Source organism: Rhinolophus ferrumequinum, chromosome 4 (assembly GCF_004115265.2).
Source record: "Rhinolophus ferrumequinum isolate MPI-CBG mRhiFer1 chromosome 4, mRhiFer1_v1.p, whole genome shotgun sequence".
Taxonomy (NCBI): domain Eukaryota; kingdom Metazoa; phylum Chordata; class Mammalia; order Chiroptera; family Rhinolophidae; genus Rhinolophus; species Rhinolophus ferrumequinum.
The window spans coordinates 72,894,355-72,915,105 of record NC_046287.1 but is presented as its reverse complement, the minus strand read 5'-3'; the positions used below and the strand labels follow the sequence as shown (position 1 = coordinate 72,915,105).

Genomic DNA, 20,751 nt, shown 5'->3' with positions numbered 1-20,751 from the left:
GTTTTTCCTTTAAAGGTATTGCGCCTATTTTCCTAGATTCTTACATATTCTTTAATAACGTGATTTTAAATGGCTGTACAACATTTCATCATCTGAATGTGCTATGATGTATTTCTTCAGATTCCTTTTGACATTAGGTCGTTTCTAGTATTTTTTTAGTATATAAACAACTCGACACTGAAGAACTTTGTTCATAAGTACATGAGCTGGTATGATAAATTCCCTGGCTACATTCCTTTTGGTGGAATCAGAGGGCGTGGCCTTTTTTAAGGCTTTTAATTCATGTCACCAAGTTGCCCTTCAGAAACAGCATACATGTCTGTGCCCCTACTCTGAGTATATGAGTGTTTTCCCAACATCCTGGCCAGTATTTTGGCATTTCTAGCACTCTTGCCAAATATTTACTATTTAGGAAAGTGCAAAATGTTATTTTAATTGGAATGTGCTTGGCACTCAAATATTTATTGAATAAATGTAGATTCTATGATCAAAGTGCTGAGGTACAGAAGTGAATAAAGTTCAAAATGCTTCCTCCTTGAAATTACATTCTGTGGGAAAGAGACAGGCTATCTATACACAAGTAAATAAAGTATGTAAGATGTTTGATAGTGTAAAGTTCTAAGGAGAGATGAAAAATACTAACAGTGTGTGTGTGTGTATGTGTGTGCATGCGTGAGACAGGGGACAGAAATTTTGGTTAATGTGGCCAGAGAAAGGTGGCTTTTGAGTAAATACCAGCTATATGAATATCTGGATGAAAACTATACCAGTCAGAATGAACAGCAGGTAGAGTCTTCTGAGGTGGAGATTGACTAATATATCCTAGAAATAGCAAGTAACAAAGAGAGGAAAAATGCAATTGGAGGTGAGGTTTGACAGGTAGTGGAGTGCCAGGTCATGTACAGTCTTGAAAATTATAAGGACTTGGCTTTTAACCAAAGTGACTTAAATTTTAACAGGATCACCCTGATAGCTATGTAGAGGATACGTTGAATGGGGGCGAGGACCAGGGAGCTCAGTGAAGAGGCAGTGCTATAATCATGGCAGGAGGTTGTGGCAGTGGGGGCTGGTCAGATTCTAGATATACACGCTGAAGGTAAAATCAACAGGGTTTTCTTAGCTGAGATGAGAAGGGTGAGAGCAAAAAAGAGGAGTCAGAGATGACTATGCACATTTTGGTGTGAGCAGTAGAAGGGTGATGTTGCCATTAATTAAGATGGGGATGGAGTTGGAGTTGGATATCTGGAGTTCAGTTATAGAGATATTAAATTGAAATGAATAGATATATAAGTGAAAGTGCAGAGTAGAAAGCTGGATATAAAAGTCTAGAGTACATAGGAGAAGCCTGGTCTATGGATATACATTTTGGATTCATCAACATTAGATGGTATCTAAAGCCACTAAACTGGATGAGATCACAAAGAGAGTAAATGTAGAAAGTGGACGACAGGTCGATGGCACCAGTGGGGACCTCCTGCAGTACCACAAAGTACCTCTGGGATACTCCTAAGCTTTCAAGGGCTAGCAAGATGAGGAGGAATCACAAAGGAGACCGAGAAGGAACAGCCAGGAAGGTAGGAGGGAAGTCAGTCAAGTGTAGTGTTCTGCAGTGAACATCGGAGCACATATATCTTTACAGATAAGCTTTATTTATGGTGGCCGAGATATGGAAACAACCAAAGTGTCCTTCCATAGATTATTGGATAAAGAAGATGTAGTATATATGCACCATGGGATACTATTCTGCCATAAGAAAAGATGAAATAATGCCATTTGCGATAACATGGATGGATCTTGAGATTATTATGCTAAGTGAAATAAGTCAGACAGTAAAAGTCAAGAACCGTATGATTTCACTGATATGGGGGACATAAAATGGAAAACAAAGGAACAAGACAAACAAACAAAAACTCATAGACACAGATAATAGTTTAGTGGTTACCGGAGGGAAGGGGGGTGGGGGGGATGGTAGAAGAGGGTAAACGGGATCAAATATATGGTGATGGAAGGAGAATTGACTCTGGGTGGTGAACACTCAACGTGATATATAGATGATGTAGTACAAATTGTACAGCTCAAACCTATGTAACTTTACTTACATTATCACCCCAAAAAACTTTAATTAAAAAAAAAAAGTAGTGTTCTGGAAGCCAAGTAAAGAAAGCGTTTCAAGGAAAAAGAAGGAACCAACTGCATCAACTACCGTAACGCGACTATGGTAGTTAAACCAATTTGATTTAAACCAGAAGCTTGTGTGTTTATTTAACAGGAAGTCAAGAGATAAGTAGGCAGTTCCAGGTTTGGTGATTCAACAATGTCATCTTTCTGTCCTGCTCCTCCCGACTCAGCATGTTGCTTTTGTCAGTGATTTTTCAGTTTAAATAGGGTCCAAATGTGAAGTCCTCCTGCTACTGTGTACAGAAGCTAGAAGCGAGGGACAGCGGCTCAGAGTAGGTGCCTCCTCCTGATGTGCCTACACATTTATCAGGGAGGAAAAATTTTATTCAGCGTCTTAACCCCTAGCACTCTTATCTTTAAATCTTACTGGCACAGCTTGGATCACAGGGTCCCTCCTAACTTGACGAAAGTTTGGGAACACAAGTATTTGGCGTTTTAAACTTTTCTATAGGATGTGAGCAATGCAAATGGAGATTAAGAATGATGATTGGGGAGCCAGGAAAGGTAATAGACACAATCAGGTTAAATTAAAAAAAAACACGTTTGTATTCACTATTTTTAGTTACTCTCTTGTTGGGAGCTTTGGCTCACTTATATTTTAGGCCATATGATTCTTTTTTGTTGATTTGATATTGTCTCATCTTTTGTCCTGTATTTTGTTTACTCTATGACTTTTTATTTTGTATATGATTTTAAAAATTTCCATTTTTATATTGTCAAATACATCTTTCCCTTTAATTGTTCCTATTTTTTATGCTTAACAAGACTTCTACTGACAGAGAAGATTGATCTATATTTAATATCATTAATTCATATGGTTTTGTTTTAACCCCTTTGGTTTTTAACCCAATTCTATTTTTTTTGATGGTGAGAACTAGTAGTTTATATTTGTGTCACTTACTATTTGCCAGGTACTCTTCTAAGCATTTAAAAAATATAAACTCATTTAACTCGCACAAGAACCTATGAAGTAAGTACCACTATAGTCACCCCGATTCTTACAGTTGAGGAAATAGAGCCTCAGAGAGATTAACTAACTTGCTCACAGCCACGTGTGGTGGAGCTGGGTTGTAACATAGGCAGTCTGGCTCTAGATTGTTGACTTTTAATCACTACACCATACTACTTCTCAAACTTTAACTCTTTTAAATTCAAATATTTTAATACCACAAATGAATGTCCCCCTGATCCTATTCTGAATTTTTATATGTCTGAGACTTATACACCAGTTTGTTAATCTGTCAATATAGTTTTATGCCAGTAATAAACTTTTGCCATTTTATAATATAATAACTAGTAGCACAAGTTTTTTTCTCCTAATTTTTGAAAGTTGTTTTTTTTTTATTGTGGTAAGATATATAGTACATAAAATTTACCATTTGAACCAATTTTAAATGTACAGTTCAGTGGTATTAAGTACATTTAAACTGTTGTTCAAATATTGCCACCGTCCTATCTCTAGAACTTTTCATCTTCCCCAACTAAACTCTTTACCCGTTAGACACCAACTCCTCATTCTCCCCTCCTCCCAGCCCCTGGCAACCGCCATTCTACTTTCCGTCTCTGAATTTGACTACTCTAGGTATGTCATATAAGAGGAATCATATAATATTTGTCCTTTTGTGACTGGCTTATTTCACTTAGCATAAAGTCTTCAAGATGCATGCATGTTGTAGCATGTGTCAGAATTTCCTTTCGTTAAGGATGAGTAATATTTCACTGTATGTATGTGCCACCTTTTGTTTATCCATTCATCTGTCAATGGGCTCTTGGGTTGCTTCCACCTTTTGGCTATTGTGAATAATGCTGAGACATGGGTGTACACATACCATTTGAAGATCTTGCTTCCAAGTCTTTGGGTATATATTCAGCATTGGAATTGCTGGATCATGTAGTTCTATTTTTAGTTTTTTGAGGAACCACCCTACCATTTTCCATAGTAACTGCACCATTTTATTTTTCTACCAGCAATGCACAGGGTTCCAATTTCTCCGCATCCTTACTGACATTTGTTATTTTCTGTTTTTATGATAGCCATTCTAATAGGTGTAAACTGATACCTTACTGTGGTTTTGATTTTCATTTCCCAAATGACTAATGATGAGCTTTTTTTCATGTGCATTGTTGGCCATTTGTATATCTTTGGAGAAAGGTCTACTCAAGTCCTTTCCCCATTTTTTAATCTGATTATTTGTTTTGTTGTTGACTTGTAGTCTTTCTCATTTTTTTATGCTCTAGAATTTTTTGGCTATTCTTATTCTGGGCTAATTTAAATTGTTTTTAAAAATTCTCCTAATTTTTCCTTTAAAAACAAACACATGTGGATTTAGATTGGAATAGCATTCAATTCATATATTCAGAGAAGAATTAACATGTATGTCTACTTATTCAAATATTTTGTGCTCCTTATTTTTGTATTTTTCCACAATACGAGCACATTTTGATAAATTTATTCATAAAAACAGTGTGTGTTGAATGTACATGTTTATGTGTATGTTTGACTACTTGTTGCTGAAGTAAAGGATCTTTTTTCTATTTTTTTCCTGGTACGTCAGAAAGCTGTTGATTACTGTACAATGTTTATTTTGTAAGCATTGTATCAGGTTTACTTAAGGAGTTTTTAGACAATAATACTCTAGCATCGAAGGTAAAGTTTGTAACATCCACCTTAGTGTTAATGACAGAATTTGGTCTTTTTGGGTTAATTGAGAATGAACCTGCAGCCACACTTTCGAGTATGTATAATTTATTTCTCCCATAAATTATTGTTATTTTTTTATCCCTTTGGACATACTTACTTTAATTTTATAATAATAATTCCTAGTTACTGTACGTAATTACTCCAAAGGTCCCTTTCTCTATATAGTTGTGTTTAAAATACCCAAGTTATAATTATAGCTATAAACATATTCTCACTTTTTGTATTTTAACTATGTCTGTTTATTTGGAATTTTCTCCTCCTGATTCTAATATTTAATGACCCTGCCACTTGCATGCTTTATTAGTAATTATTATGTTTTATGTGATATAATAATCTATACTTTAAACTATATGTATTACTAGGTAGTTGATATATTACAGACCGACCTCAGTAATCTCCTTTTCATTGTCTAGTTAAATTCCCAGTGCCCCAGCCCTGACAGGTGCATTAGCCTCCTAAGGTGTTTTCCTGATTTCAGACTCGTCCCTTCAGTCAGTTCTGCATACTACTACCACATGATCAAGTCCTGATGCGAGTGCTAAGGAATTGCAGTGCCCCTCCCTCTCCACTTGCCCACCACACCCCACTGCCAACAATTTAGGTCTAAAATTTTAGGCTGGCACTTAATGCCAACTTTGACTATTCAATGCCAATGGTAAACTATCCTCCTTTCCAGTCTCATTTTCTTTTTCTTCCCCATGACACCTGTGCTCCTACTGAGCAATGCAAATCACAGAACAAAATATTTTAATATGATGAGCTACAATGTATTGTCTAGTAGTTTGTAATTGTTACTAAAAACACTTGGTAGTGAATTCTACAGGAAGCTGTCAGGTGCTTCTAGCACCCTATACATTTAAGCTTCGTGATTACTTGCAGTTACCTTACTATGTAAACAAGTGAGTACTCATATAACACAACCCCTTGTGTGAATGCATTGTCCAGATTTTTATTAAGATGATCTGTGTCCTCTCTTATAGGTAATACAGTAGTCACGTTTTAAAAAACTAAATGAAACATCTTCAAAACCCATAAATTTCATCAAATGTAAAAATGGCAACTTATTTTTCCGATGGTGAATAACCTCATGAAAAATACATTAAAGCTGAATTCATTCTTGTTTCGTTGAGAGTTCAGATATGAGAACTTTCTTTGACTGGTAGGTGTTTCTGTGGCTTTGGAAACTTCTCACATTACTTTGAACGTGTTTTGTGAGCACTGTGGGACCCAACTTCTTTCCCAGGCTTTTCGTTCAAGAATTGAGGAGGCCAAATCGGAGCTGAGGGATTATACTGCATACCTGTGAAGGCCCTGGGATCTTTCTCCTAGAGAATGAATCATTTAATATAAGTGTCAGAACAAAGGAGTGCCATTTAGAAGTTCATTCTTTGGCTTTAATTTCCAGTCCTGGGAAACATACTATTATGGTATCATAAAGAATTTTCCAGTAGTAATGTGACTGTTTTCATCATAGCCATATAAAAGCATCAATTAAGGCACTGGTTTCTTTAGTTTTTTGTTTTGTTTTGTTTCTTAGTAGAATTAAAGAATACCTAATGCTTACAGATGTATAGGAATAAAAATGATTATTGGAATCTACTTACTTTAATTATTGATGCAATTTATACTTTCTTGGTTTCTTTATCTGTTTTGTCTTAAGTGTCTTTTATCTGATGAAATATTTTTTAATTTTTATTAAATATTTATTATAATTATTAATTTTTATTAAAAATATGCTTATTGTAAAACAAACAAATTCACATGGAGTAATATATAAGTATATAAAATATGGAGGGAACATTCCCCATTCCTCCTCCTTCTCTTTTTCTCCATGTCCCACTGTACTATATCCCATAGCAGTCCCATAAAATTCTGGTATGTTCTTCTGGAATTTTTCAATATATAGATAAGTGTACTTAAAATAGGATAATATTAACATTGTCCTTTTTTCACTTAAATCTTTTTTTTGGATTTTTAGTTTTGCCAAGTATTTGTTAATGACTTTTTTTTGATGAATACAGTACATTTAATCAGGTTTTCCAAGGTAGTTGTCCGAGTAAATTGCTTGTTAGCTGAAGGCATGTTTCAAACCCAGTAGACTCTCTGTTACCATCTAAGGCCAAGTACAAATGTGATTCTTTCCATATTTTCCCTAGACAAAAGATGGTTATAAGTGTAGAATCAGAACAAAAATGTTGTCTATATGGAAGTTTATGCCAAAGACATGCTTAAAATAAACCACTAAGGTCAGTAATAGCTCGAGGTAAATCTTAAACCTTTATGGTTCACATCTGGGATAAGTTACATGCTGTGAAGGGAACTGCTAAACGTCACCTTTTCCGAACTGTACCTCAGAGCAGTCCTATATTGATTTCATCAGTGAAGAATTTGGTGTTCAGGTTACAGTCTCAGCCCAATATTGCCATATCTTACTTTAATATCACTTATGATGTCTATGTTCTACTGCTTCTTTACATGAAGACTACTTCCAGGTACCTTAGGCCAACTTTGCTGTTAAGTTGAACGTTGGGGCTCGTGATGAAATAAGTACATACCTTTTTGTATCCACAGTGTTTTTTACCATGGCACTCTAGGAGCGCACCCTTCTTGTGAGAGGAGGAGGTCAGGTTGGCCCTCACGCCTGACACTTCCCTTGTAACTGGGATGCTCTGTACTGTGTGTGGCACAGTAGAGGGCATATTGGGCTGGCGGCAAGTTGCTTGTATTGTAGGCCTCAGTGCCATTGGTTAGGTATGTGATCGGAGTAAGCTATTTAACTACCCAAGTAGTTTTCCCATCTATAAACTGGGAATGGTCATAGTAATGCACTGTTAGGGTTATTCTGAGTTTCAAAGGAGCCAATCCTTTGGTCAGGCAGACATTATTCCGCACCCTTAGTACATAACAATTTGGAGTATGTAACGGCAGAATAGGGAAGACTTTGGCTAGCACTTAAAGTTGCCATTAGGTGGGGGGATGGGGGGGATGGAGGTGACAGTGCAACTTGTGAAAATGGGATAGGGCAGGTCAGAGAAAGATCACTGGGCTTGGGGGTAAGCTTGCTTCTGGGGCCAGGCTGTGTGTTGGAATCCGAGGCTATGGGTCATAGTAATTCTGAGATATGCTGAGAAATGTCGGTAAACTCAGGATGCTTTCAGAAACAATGCTATGAAACATCCCTTTCTGAAGCATAAGTCGGTTTTCCAAACTTGTGGAGCCTTGACTGCATTGTGGCTGTGGCCCGGAAATTTTCATGTTACTTGCCCAAACTTGCTCACTGTTTCTGATGATGATGACTCATCAGAATGATTATGCTGAAGAGGCAGCAATTTGGTAAATTTATGTTCTGAAAAATCTGTTTTTCTGTACCTCTAAAGGCATGTAAAACTGATGGCTAAATGCAATTGCAAAATTCAAATGGATATTTAATATCTATTACTTGCTTTTTTATCGGAATTATAGGAATGTAAAAAAGAGTGTTTCCTTTTATTTAATTAATACTATTTGAAGAGTCTACTAATATTAACAAAGGACAAATAAGCTTGTAAAAATTGCTTAAGTGTTTAATGCTTCAATGTAGATAATGAGAGAAGACATTATAAAAATTTATTTACTCTTTAAAAAATTTTTAATAGCTTTATTACTATCATTATTATAATTATACATTTATTTTTTTCCACCTTGGTTGAGGTATAATTAACAAATAAAATTATAAGATATATAAAGTGTACATTGTGGTGATTTGAAATATGTATACCTGGGGTGCCAAAAGAATGTATACAAGTGGACACATTGTATACATTGCTCAAGCAGTGGTTTGCTGTAATCAGAAGTGTCTGGACCCTGATGGTAACCACTTTGAGCACCACTTGTAATTGCAGAAGTCAAATATGACTTGTATTCATTTGTTATCGGTATATATTGAGTATTACTATTTTAATACAGTTTTCCTGTCTTAAAATGTGTATACATTTTTTTGGCACCTTCTGTATATTATGAAAGGGTCCCCACCATCAAGTTAATTAGCAGAGCCATCACCTCATATATTATGTTTTTTGTTTGTTTTTTTTTTGGGTAAGAATAAGTTCTGCTCTCTTAGAAAATTTCAATTATATAATAGTGTTATCAACTATAGTCGCCATATTTGATATCAGATCCTCAGACCTTTTTTATCTGATAGTTAAAAGTTTGTACCCTTTTACCAACCTCTCCTTATTTCCCCCAACTTACTCTTGACCTGAAAAGAAGAATTAATTCAGCAAACTTTATTAAGTCTCATTCTATGCTATATACTTTGCTGGGCCCGAAGGGACAGAATGGAATGAGGTGCTCTTCTTGTTCTCAGGTACCGTAGAGACTAGTCCAGAGATATATTGATATAGATACTGTGATAGAAGCAAGTATCGGTATGAGCATAAAGGAAGGTGTGGTCCATTGCACCCAGAAGAAGATGTCCTGGAAGGAAAGGTTTTACAAAGAGGTCGTGATTCTTAACAGTGCTTCTCATACTTAATGTGTATTTGAATCACCTGGAGATCTTGTTAAAATGGAAACTCTGATTCATAGATCTGGGGTGGGGCTGCAAATGAGTGGCAAGGATATAAAAGAAACATTTATTGACAAGACAGAGGACTAGACGGAAAGGAAGCCATTTTATTCCCAAAGATAATTATAAGCAGAAGAATAGAGTAAAATAATCTAGAGAAATAAACATAAGGGGTGTGTGTGTGTGTGTGTGTGTGTGTGTGTGTGTGTGTGTGTGTGTGTAGAGGGGTGGGGACATGGCAAAGCATAAGGGAGAAGAAGTTGGTAGGAATCTACTCTAGGATTGCCTTTTATGCCTTTGGATATTAAGAGAATTAAAATAATATCAGCCTGTAGATAATTGGGAATTAGAGATTTTAGATTGGGTAATGACCTTAGTTTTCATATCCAGGAGATAAACATGATGGAGGTGGAAAGGATGGAAGGAGAGGACTTCACCGTGTCCAATATACTAGTTCAGGCAATATATCAGGGGCTTAAGGATTTGTAGGATTTGGATTGAGAGGAATAAGACCTCTTTGAAAAGGCATGAGTCCCTAATGAGTTAGAATAGTACCATCCTGCTGTCAGAGAGAAAAGGAGTTTGATTGGAGCAGAATGTGTACCTACGTAAAAGAATAGTACAGGGTAAGGCTGGAAACAGGTGGAGCTGCCATGTGGCTGACCTTAAATGCCAGACCTAAGGCTTCAATTCCTTCTGCTCTATTAAGATGAGAGTTTTGTAGGTGAAATCATTCGGACAAAGCAGTGAACATGACTCTCTGGACAAATTGCTCAGTAATGGCACCATAAGTAATATGTGACACCATCATTTTCACCTAAGGTCTTTTCAACTCTTGATAACTTTAGTTATGTGATAGAGTAACTGTCTTGACAGACTTGGTACTACTGTGGGAATCTGGTACAGACTGTGGGAATCTGGCGAGGGAAAAGATGATTTCAGTGTTATGAGGCTGGAAAAAAAGGAAAAATGGACTTAAATTAGCATAAGTAGGTGGGAGTTGTCTAATTGTCCAAGTTGAAACACTAAGGAATTTAAAATGTGGCATTGGGGTTCAGGAGGAGGATAGGGTTGCAGGTGAGAATTTGGGATCCATCTACCGTGTTTCCCCGAAAATAAGACTTAGCCGGACAATCAGCTCTAAAGCTGGGTCTTATATTACGTTATGTTAATAAAAGACCAGGTCTTATGTTAGATAAGACCCGGTCTTATAGTAAAATAAGACCGGGTATAATATAATATAATATAATGCCAGGTCTTATATTAATTTTTGCTCCAAAAGACGCATATGAGCTGATTGTCTGGCTAGGTCTTATTTTTGGGGAAACACAGTATATAGGGCAGTGGTTAGAGTAAAGTAAACAAAACAGACTCCAAGAGAGATGGGTGTGAAGAAAGTTGAGAGTAAAGGCTTAAACTTGGGAAATGCCCACATTCAGGTATCAGCTGTGAGCATCAGGATAGTGTGATTTCAAAGATGCCAAAGAATGTGAAGCATACATATTTTGTTAACAAATGGAACCACTGTTTGCAGCAAGAAAGACAAGTTTGGGTGACGACCATTTAAGTTTGGCAAATGAGCAAAGATGAAAAGGTGGGAGGAAAAAAAGAATACTACTAAGAGCATAGCACCACCTGGTGTTAGACATTAGGTATTTTTAAAAGGGAAGTTTTTTTCCCTCATCAAATTAAATTTTTCTTCCTTCGTGTTTGGTTGTTTTAAATTTTTCTCCTATTTTTTATACGAAAGTCTCGTGTGTGAATGGGCTCATTAGTTTACTTTTTAATCATCAGTATGGGGGGAAGTCATATCAATTTATTTATTGTTTGATTTCACCTTTGCCAAAAGCTTCCATCTCACAGGGCTCTTCTGATCTATCCCTGTGTCACGTAAGAGGTGAGTTAATTACTTGAGGTGACAGGGTTACAGCCACCCTCCTCATCTCCCACTTGCCTCACTACCATCTCTGCTCTTCTGCTTCTAAATGATCAAAAATAAGTCAATGTGAAGATTTCCTTTGAAGTTACGTGGTTCTGAATATGCATGTTATATTTTGACTCAGTTGTTAGAGCAGGCGTTTGAGTTTACAGTGAAGAGCAGTGGAAACATTTTGGTTTTTTTTTTTAAACCCCAAGGAAAACCTACATGTTTGAAAACTTCACAGCCCTCTTGGGTGACTTTGCCTAGATCCAAAGCGTCCTTGAAAACATCTTCGCTGCGAAGGACAGGAAGCACCTCCTCTGTTGCGAGCACCCACAGTGACCTGAGCACTTACAGCAACAATTGTAAGTCGGTCTAACGTCAACCTTTGGCAGTTGTTGAAACTCTAGTTATAAGAAAAACTAGTGTGCTGCAGATAATTATCAGAATTTTTGATTTCTGTGATTTAGGGGAAAATATGCATACGTCTTTTCCTTTGGAATTGCTTTACAAGTTGGGCAGGAAAAACATTCTTTCAGTGACATTCTCCTTGATGAATGTGCTATGAAACACTGAAATATTTATGTGTTAAAGGCAACTGGTATTTTTTTGCATGAAGATTCTGAATGGTGATATCATTTGAAGTGGTGATGTGTTTTGGTTTGTTTAGGGAAAGAAACCAATCTAGGGGCTTTGGAACCCAACTGGAAATCAGAAAAAAAGATAAAACTTCAGTTCCATTTACTTTGTAAAAGACTGTATTTTGTAGATGTACGTTTTATAATCTTTTATTATGGATGCTCAATTCAGGGTAGTATGACTAGTACATATATTGTAACTTCAGGCCAAATTTTAAGTAATTTAAACTCTGGAGAATATTTTTAAAGTTGTCAGTTAATATAAATTCTGTGTATAAAATGGGTGAATTAATAGAGCTATCCCTTTCATTCCAAAGATGTATTTGGTCTTTTTATTTATTTGCTTATATCCTTTTGAATTTTCTCACAAAATAATCCACGGATTAGTTCATTTGAACAATTTTGGAGTGCCTGCTATGTGTACCGTCATCATGATAAATGCAGTGAGAGATACTGGATATAAAAGGAATGGTTCTTATCTGAAAGGTCGTTGAGGAGAAAGATGATGTTTATGTTTACATAGATAACTAGAATACCGGATAAAATAAGATATAAAGATGTGGGGATGAGGGGAGTTCTCTCTGCCTTAAGGAGGGATTCATTGCCTCTTTCTGGTGAGAGGACAGGGACTAAGTGGAGTCACAGTTGCTGAACCTTCCGGGTGTGGAGGATTATCACAGAGTTACCATACATTATTTCATTTTGTTTTTCTCTCACGTATCTTTTGCTGTTACTCTGATTTTATATATCAGGTAATTGAGGCTCAGAGAGGTTGTCGCTGATCCAGGGGCTCTCAGCCAGTATGTGACAGAATTGAGAATGTGGTTGTGGAGGGTAAGGCATTGAATCAATGACTGAATTAATGAGGACATTTCCGAGAGTTCATTTAGCGGCAGCAGCTGGTTTCCTATGATAGTAAGTAGCAGTACACCAGAACTTGAGGAAGACTGGAATATGTCACTAAAAGGGAAACAAGATTATTACCTGCTTATTGTTTGAATTTTGAAGTGTGGCATCGGATCAGAAGAGTTTGCATGTAACAGAGAATTCTCTATGAATTTGAAAAGGTATTTCATATATGTATTATTTTAAGGTCATTTCACTTGCAGCTTTCTCTATTTGCAATGTGAATTTTAAAAGCAAACTGCCAAAACAGCATCAACAGTGTGCTCTGGGAGGACTGTCGTGATGGGATTTGTGACACGGGACACAGACACATTCTGTAGTCGCTGCCCAGCGTTTCCCATTGACAGCCATGTTGACTTGGCCACTGTTTCAGTACCGTGTCTGACACTCTGAAGGAGGTTGTAAAATGCTTTTGTCCTTTCCTTTTTGTCTCTTAACAAAGGGGTTTACCGTGTACCCACAGAGCCTGTCTAGTGGCGATGTGTCCCTGTTGCAGATTAAGCATTCACATCAATGAGTCTCTTTCTTAGTTCGATTTGCTAGCTGGTTTAATCTGTTCCGTGTAGTGCCTTGGAGCCTACAGATTTTTTTTTTCCCCCTCCATTCTAATTCACTAAGAGGAAGCATGAGGGATATGGGAGTGAACATGGCTGCAGTTTTTCCTGCTTAAGCTTGCTTTGATCCTTTTAAATGACTGTACCAGGAGGATTTCGCAGTTGTACAGAAACGGATATTTCTTCAAAAATATTTATCAATTCTACACTCACCCCACCGGCTGGTTCAGAGAGGCATTATGATGCTACCTTATTGACACTGCTGGTCCTGGGATCCTACAGCCTTTGTATAGTTCCTTTGTTAGCCACGTTTACTGGGAAAAGAAGTAGGTCGACGATTTCTGGTTTGATTCTTTTCTTTGTAAGCATGCTTACATTTTATTCAATAAATTCATTTAGCAGCTCTTGATTGCTATTTTTGCAACTTGTAATTTATGTTCATTGTAGCATTTCTCAGACATATTTATTTTAAGTTGTGAATGAGTCTGTACAGAACCCAATTTATTGTATATTTTATGTGTTTTGGAACTCTTCATATAATTCAGCAGCATTGTCAATGTTTTTGGCATGTGAGATTACTTTATTAAAGATTATTTGATGGTCTCATTTCTGATTAAATAGCTAATAGTTTTTGTGTATGTAGCTTATAGTTGTACGAGTATAGAAAAATACTTTCCTAGAATTAAAATGAAAAAATCACATCCTTGATTATTTTATTCATTGTATTATATCCCGAAATATTCAAGATGTGTACTTTTTGAAGATTACCTTAAAACATGAAGAAATCATTTTGAGTTGAAATTTTCCTATTTCTGATAGTGATGAGTCATGTTAGGAAGTAATCTTTTGATCATTGTTTTGATTTATATTGGGTTGAGCATTTGAACTGTTGAAGAACATTTTCTTCCTTTGTCGGCTCATTTCTTTATGATGTGGTACTATTAGTGGCATCATTTAAGAACTTCTGAGATCACACAGTGCTGTTGTAAAATTAGCATCTGGTTCTTGGTACTTTGAGATCCTATGGAAATAACATTACCAAGTTTTAAAGTGACTGAATCAAGATATATAAGGCAATAAATCTTTCTTGCTTGGGGACTTTAGCAGGCTCTTTGTGTGTGTTCTTTTAAGCCTAGAGAAGTTGAAAGTTATGACATTCATTTTCTTTTGTATATTAGCATGAAGCATTGCATAGTAGCTTGTATATCAAATGTGCTCATTTATGGAGCTTAAACGTTACAAGCTCTTCTATAGTCATCTAAAGTCCAGTTTTTAAGATCACTGGATAAAAATCAATGATATATTTGAGTAAGTCTTGAACAGAATTGAAGGTTCGAGGACTATTGTGCCAATGCAAAAGGCAGTCTTTGGAGAGTGTATAATTTTGCCACTCTAGCAAATACGAAGTCCAAGGGTTTTCTTTTCCTTCCATTTTGGCCACAAGGACTGTTTATTTTTGAGAGACAGATGGTGAGAGGAAATGTAAGAGATGCACACCAAAGCTATTTGCACTGTCTTGGAAATAGTGCAAGAATGGGAGGAGGCTAACCAATAAATGGAACATTCCTTTGCTTTACCTTCATGGCCAGCCCCAGTGCAGTTTGTGTAATATATAGAAAAAGGTCATTCAGCTCAGACCATCCTAGTTTTCCTCCTAACTTCTGCGAAGTCGGATAATCTTTCATTCTCTTACCCTCAGTCTTCTCACCTGATGAATGGGCAGGGGGAGGACTAGATCATATTCAAAATTCGTGCAACAGCAAATGTTTCTGACCACTTTTATTTTCTTCAATACAGTAAGATGGTGCCTAATAGTTTGGGAAAAGGTGCTTTGAGTTGCTGCAGCGATGAAGCTGACAGAGAAGGAAGGATTAGTCTTGTTACCCCTCAGTCAAGTGGGTATTGTCTCACTTGCCATCACTGGTCAGTTGGTAAATAAGAATCACCTGCAGTACAGTGCTGAATGTTTTTCAGGCTGCTTCCAAGTTCAGAGCAAAAGCTTGTGCTTGACTAGTGTTGTCTGCCATAGGTGAGGCAGGGCTGAAAGACAAGCAGTGTATACTCTGGCCCTACGTTACAAAACATGCTTAATATGTGTGCGTGTCTAAATGGACTATTTAATAAGAAAATACTGTTATCCAGATTGGTATTAATTTTGTTTTCATTCTTTTAATATTTCTGTAGGGTATATGTGAAATGTTCTTGGTATTATAAAGTTGATTGATTTTGCTTTTGGAATTTGAAAGCTATGACTTCAGTAGTGATTTGATTTCAAGCCAGGTGAACAGATGATCTGGCACAGTGGGGTGGGGAGTGTTAAACTGATTCACAAAAAAGAAAAAAAAATCAAGCAATGAGCAGAATGTTGGCTCTGTGTGTATATGCATACTAGAATAAACAAAATAAAAACTAATGTTAACTAGATGCTAGAAGGTAGTATGAAATGTAAGTTTGCAGATACAAGTCTGGAAGAACGAGAAGTCCTTCTTTAATACAAAAATCATTGTTTCTCTTTAGGCTTCTCTGAGAATCTCTCTCCATTTTCTCTTTAGACTCATCATCCTCTCTCTCTCTCTCTCTCTTTCATTTGCACCACATTTTGACATGAGGAAATGAAAACGAAGGAAGGATTCCAGAGAACGTATTATTTGGCATAAGTGAGAAAACCTAGGATGGATGCTAAAAACAGAACAGGGGCAATTTTAAAGTGTATATCAGAGCTGGCTCAGACCTAGGCAAGCACATGTGGAATTTCACATATTGACTCTGTAGACCGACTTATTTATTGAGTGATTGGGGCTGCCTGGAGCACTGTGTTTAGGAGAATTCTGAGGATGTGTTTGGTCTCAGTGGGACAGAGGACCATTATTAGTTAGTCGGGACCCCATGGGTACTCTTTCCATATCTGATAGTCAGACCATTCTTTATACACAGAGAGATGAACTGATTCAGCACAGCTAGGCAGTGGCTAAATCAGGACCAGAACACACAGATGTTTAGATTCCATTCCATTACTTGAAATTATTATGTTTCTCTTATTATACTGGAACTTTTGCCACTGAAGAGTGTATCGTTTGGATATGATAACTCTGGATAAGAGAAAATTTAGAGATGATCAGGATACCCAACCAGCTGCCATGTTAGGAACTGAAATTGAGGGCAGGAGAAACACTTGAATGGCATCATGCCTTGTAGTGAAGTATAATACATCCTTCAAGTTGGGGTTTACTAGAAAGCAATGGGCCAGCTTAGAGGAGAGCGTTTAAAGAGAATAAGATATGTCAGTGTTCGAAATAAACGTATGTGCATCTCAGCACAGTTTGTCCCACCAGTAGAAAGCGGGGAAGAGTGAAGGTAGGAAGGGTGTACAGTAGGTGATCACAGAGAGCGAGTATATGTTTGCGTGTATGTATGTGTGTATATATGTACATATGTGTTTGTATATATATCACATATAAATGTAAATGTGCGTGTGTGTGTGTATGTATTTATACCTGAGTCAAACTCAGAAATTTTGTTCTTGAAATAGGGATTTTGACCCTAATGTGTGATGAGCTTGATGATGGATCTGGTGCTGAATCTAGTGTTCAGTATAACAATATTGAGCCTGAAGAGTGGCACTGAGACAATTTCTCTCCAGGACACTACCTCCTGTTCTGTGTGGGAAAGAGAACAAAGGACAGAAGTATTGTGCCTCATGAGAAATGTGTCTTTTACTTTAGTGAGAAATCCTTTTATTGAATTCTTTGGAAACTGAAGGTCTTTGTGTTTAAAGCTTAGTAATGAAAAGCATGAATTTATGTACTTATGAGTTTATATTAAGTCTGTAAATTAAACTCAATTCAGTATCTCAGAATCTGAATAGGTGACTTATTTGCCGCTCAACATTTTTTTTTTTAATGTTTCAAGAAAAGTAAGACTAAAATCCAGACTGTTGTGTTACACGGTTAAGACTCCAATAACATCATTTACTTCCTTTCTTGGATTTTGATGTAGCAAAAGCTGTAATGCTAATTTAAACCCAATACTCATTTTGTATGAAAATCTAAAAAATATGCTGTATGAAATTTTGGTTCTGTTTAAGACTATGAAATTATTCCCCATTCATCCTTTAAGAAGTTATGTTGAATTTTATAGCTGTAGTATCTTCAGTATTATTTACATTAGCTCTCTGTCAACTTTGGAAAAACCAAGTCTCTAGGTTTTGGGGAACTAGAGAATTGGAAGGAAGGACAGGAAATTGGCAGAAACTTGTCAGTAGGAGGCATAGTTCTGTGTTGATTTGACCTAATATTGGAAATGTTATCTGGGCACAGGAAGAGTGAACAGATGGCTCATTGTAGAGAGAGTTGACATAGCTCAGGGGAGAATAACCACATGTCTTTATAGCGTTTAAATGTGATATCTATGAGCACTGTTGCAGGAGTTGGGATAGTTTAGCCTAGTGAAAAATTTCTAGCAGTCTTCCAATTTGTAACATATTTGTAAATAGGCAGACATCTCACCCTGTTTTAGAAATGTGAGGTAAAGAAAAGGGATCAGGGTTGGTAATAAAGAAATTTATGATTACAAGTGGTGAATATTAGAATAGAACTGGATGCTTAGGATTGGGTATCGAGATTATTTGGAAACAATAAAAAATTCAATGTGGATTGGTGGACGGAAAACTAAGCTTGGAGACCAAGTAGTGAATGAATGAACTTTCAGATTTCCCCTCTAGCCTAGGGAGTAGATGACTTAAACGTGCCAGTGGTTTGTGTGGTTGGCAAGGGGAAATGGATAAAAAGGGTCACTTTTTTTCTTTTTTAAAGATTTTATTGGGGAAGGGGAACAGGACTTTATTGGGGAACAGTGTGTACTTCCAGGCCTTTTTTCCAAGTCAAGTTGTTGTCCTTTCAATCTTAGTTGTGGAGGGTGCTGTTCAGCTTCAAGTTGTTGTCCTTTCAGTCTTAGTTGTGGAGGGCGCAGCTCAGCTCCAGGTCCAGTTGCCGTTGCTAGTTGCAGGGGGCACAGCCCACCATCAAAAGGGTCACTTTTATGGGAAGAGAGAATCATAAAACTTTCCAAGTATTTTTGTTTGAGTTTTTTATTTTCTTGGATATGGAGAGAAAAAGACAAAGTGCTGTGTTTACACTCCTTGAGTGTTGTATACTGTGACAGTCTCTTAGGAAGAGCAAAGCAGTACTGTTAAAATTCCTTGTAGGAGCTAAGCTCTATATAGTGTCCTTTCGCAGAGATTATTCAATTATGGAAAACTAAAAGGAAAAGTGAATTTAGAATGATTTTTTTTAAAAAACCTGATTTTTAAAAATTTAATTAGGTCATTGCTGCTGCTTCCTTTTCTAATTACTACTCAATAAAATGTGAAACAGTTTTTTTACGTTTTTATCTTTACCTGCTGGTAATGTTTTTTCAAACCTTTCTCTAATGTTTTTGATACTTGCGAGATTTTAAAATGTAGATTCTCCCTGCCCAAAACAGTGCAATAAATGATGGTAATGGTGGTTACAGTCGTAAAGTAGTCATATAGTCCACTTAACCATACCATAGAGACGGGCACTGTTTCATAAGTCCTCATTATGGATCAAATACACATTCAGCAAAAATATAACGTGAAAATACATTCTTATTTGGCATTCAAATTTCAGGAAACAAGTCCTGCTCTTTCTTTCCCTTCTGCTCTTCTCCCTGCCCCAAGTACAAAGACAAATCTTAAGGATGCTACATAAGATTTGGGCTCCCATTTTAATCTAGTGGCGTGCCGTAAATGCAAAGAAGCAATTCACAGTTTAGGAAGAACCTATATAACTGTGGTCTACACAGTTGTCTTATGTACTGAAAGATATTTAGTTTTTTGATGCCAAGGGCTTCAGTTATTATTGGGCAAAAGAAGAAATAAGAGTAAGCAAGACATCTACTTAAGGCTTTGACATAATAATATCGCCATGGTTTCAAATTTTAGTTCTGCTAGAAAATCAAGAAGTTATAGGTTATCATTATTATTTTTAAAGCTCCGTTTTTTATTCTGCAGTGTGACTGCCAGTTGATATGCTAAGATTGTCTTTAGAGTTCCAGTGAAGGAAAAGAAGCAAAATCAGAGACTGTAGCGAAATAAAGATGATGCTCTTCCAGAACACGTTGACATAGTCTACCTAAAGTATAGTATTTGCTCAGTTAATTCTTCCCTCTCACTTTTACTCTGATATTTTCTTTGGGAAATAGTGTAGTTCTATTTCTGGGGGAGGCCCCTTTGCCTAATTAAATATAGTGGACTCAGAATTATACCACAGCCTAAGCAAAGTTAGTTAGCATCAAAATTTCTCCAAAAGTCCTTTCTTTAACAATTCTTTTAGTGCCTGGAAACAGTCTTCCTTTCTTCCTTCCTTTCTTCCTCCTTTCCTCCCTCTCACCCTCCCTCCCTCCCTCCCCTCTCTCTCGCTCTCTCTCTTTCGGTTTTGTGTGTGTGTGTGTGTGTGTGTGTGTGTGTGTGTTTGTGTTTCAGAGAGGGAACTCCTGTGTGAATGAGAGAGGAAAGATTTACATATAACATAAAAGATGGTATGTATTATTTAGGTAGGACCCCCCTCTTATGTTTTCGCTTTGGGGCTTAGGCACCTTTATTCCAGAGCAGATGTTGGCATGCCAGCTCCTTGCTGGAGCAAGAGAGAATCAGAATCAGATCTCATCCTTGTAGCTGCCAAGGGGTTTGTACATAATGGTTCTCAAATTATTCACACAGCTGGCTGGCTGCCTGTGTGCTGCCTGTCCCCGTGGAGATGGATGCTCTTCATAGCTGCACCGTGGGCGTCCTTGTTACAGAACATCAGTTATTTCCCAACTTTTACTGGGGATGAAAGCTGAACTGAGTAAGAATCATAAAGTTGCACTGTGCCAGGATGTCTGGTCACTCTGGTTGTAGCTTTTACCCTGTCCCCCACCACCAGGACAGGAACTACCTGTTAAGAATCTCTGTCATCCCAGTATGCAATAAAGACTGGCATGTTGTAGGTGTTTAGTGACCACTTGTTGATTGTAGGAGAAAGGAATACGTTGTGATAGATTGATAATACATTTGTAAATAAAATAAAATGTACTTTTTTGTGTCATTACAGCTGGTAATACTGCTGTCATCAAATATGAGGAAAGCCCTCCAAAACCAGCATTTCAAAATGGTTCGTCAGGATCGTTATATTTGAAGTCTTTGGCACCCAGAGCTCACGCACACTTATTGAAAACTGCTCCAAAAGGTATGGTCCTTACTATGGAGAGAAGAGGGAGGACAAGATGTTTTAAGTCCTTGGCTTGTA

The 20,751-nt window shown here is 37.0% G+C and overlaps 1 protein-coding gene across 5 annotated transcripts in view; it reads left to right on the top strand.

Moving 5' to 3' along the window:
* Window positions 1–20,751, top strand: part of MTUS1 (microtubule associated scaffold protein 1) — a 143,820-nt gene that overhangs the window by 54,949 nt on the left and 68,120 nt on the right. For 3 of the 5 annotated variants that reach the window (XM_033103943.1, XM_033103942.1, XM_033103941.1), the window contains 2 exons: window positions 11,562–11,711; window positions 20,557–20,691. In XM_033103943.1, the coding sequence (XP_032959834.1) occupies window positions 11,562–11,711; window positions 20,557–20,691 (285 nt within the window). Of the gene's footprint in view, window positions 1–11,561; window positions 11,712–13,486; window positions 13,771–20,556; window positions 20,692–20,751 lie in introns of those variants that run through there. The other 2 variants (XM_033103946.1, XM_033103945.1) reach the window with 2 other exon arrangements.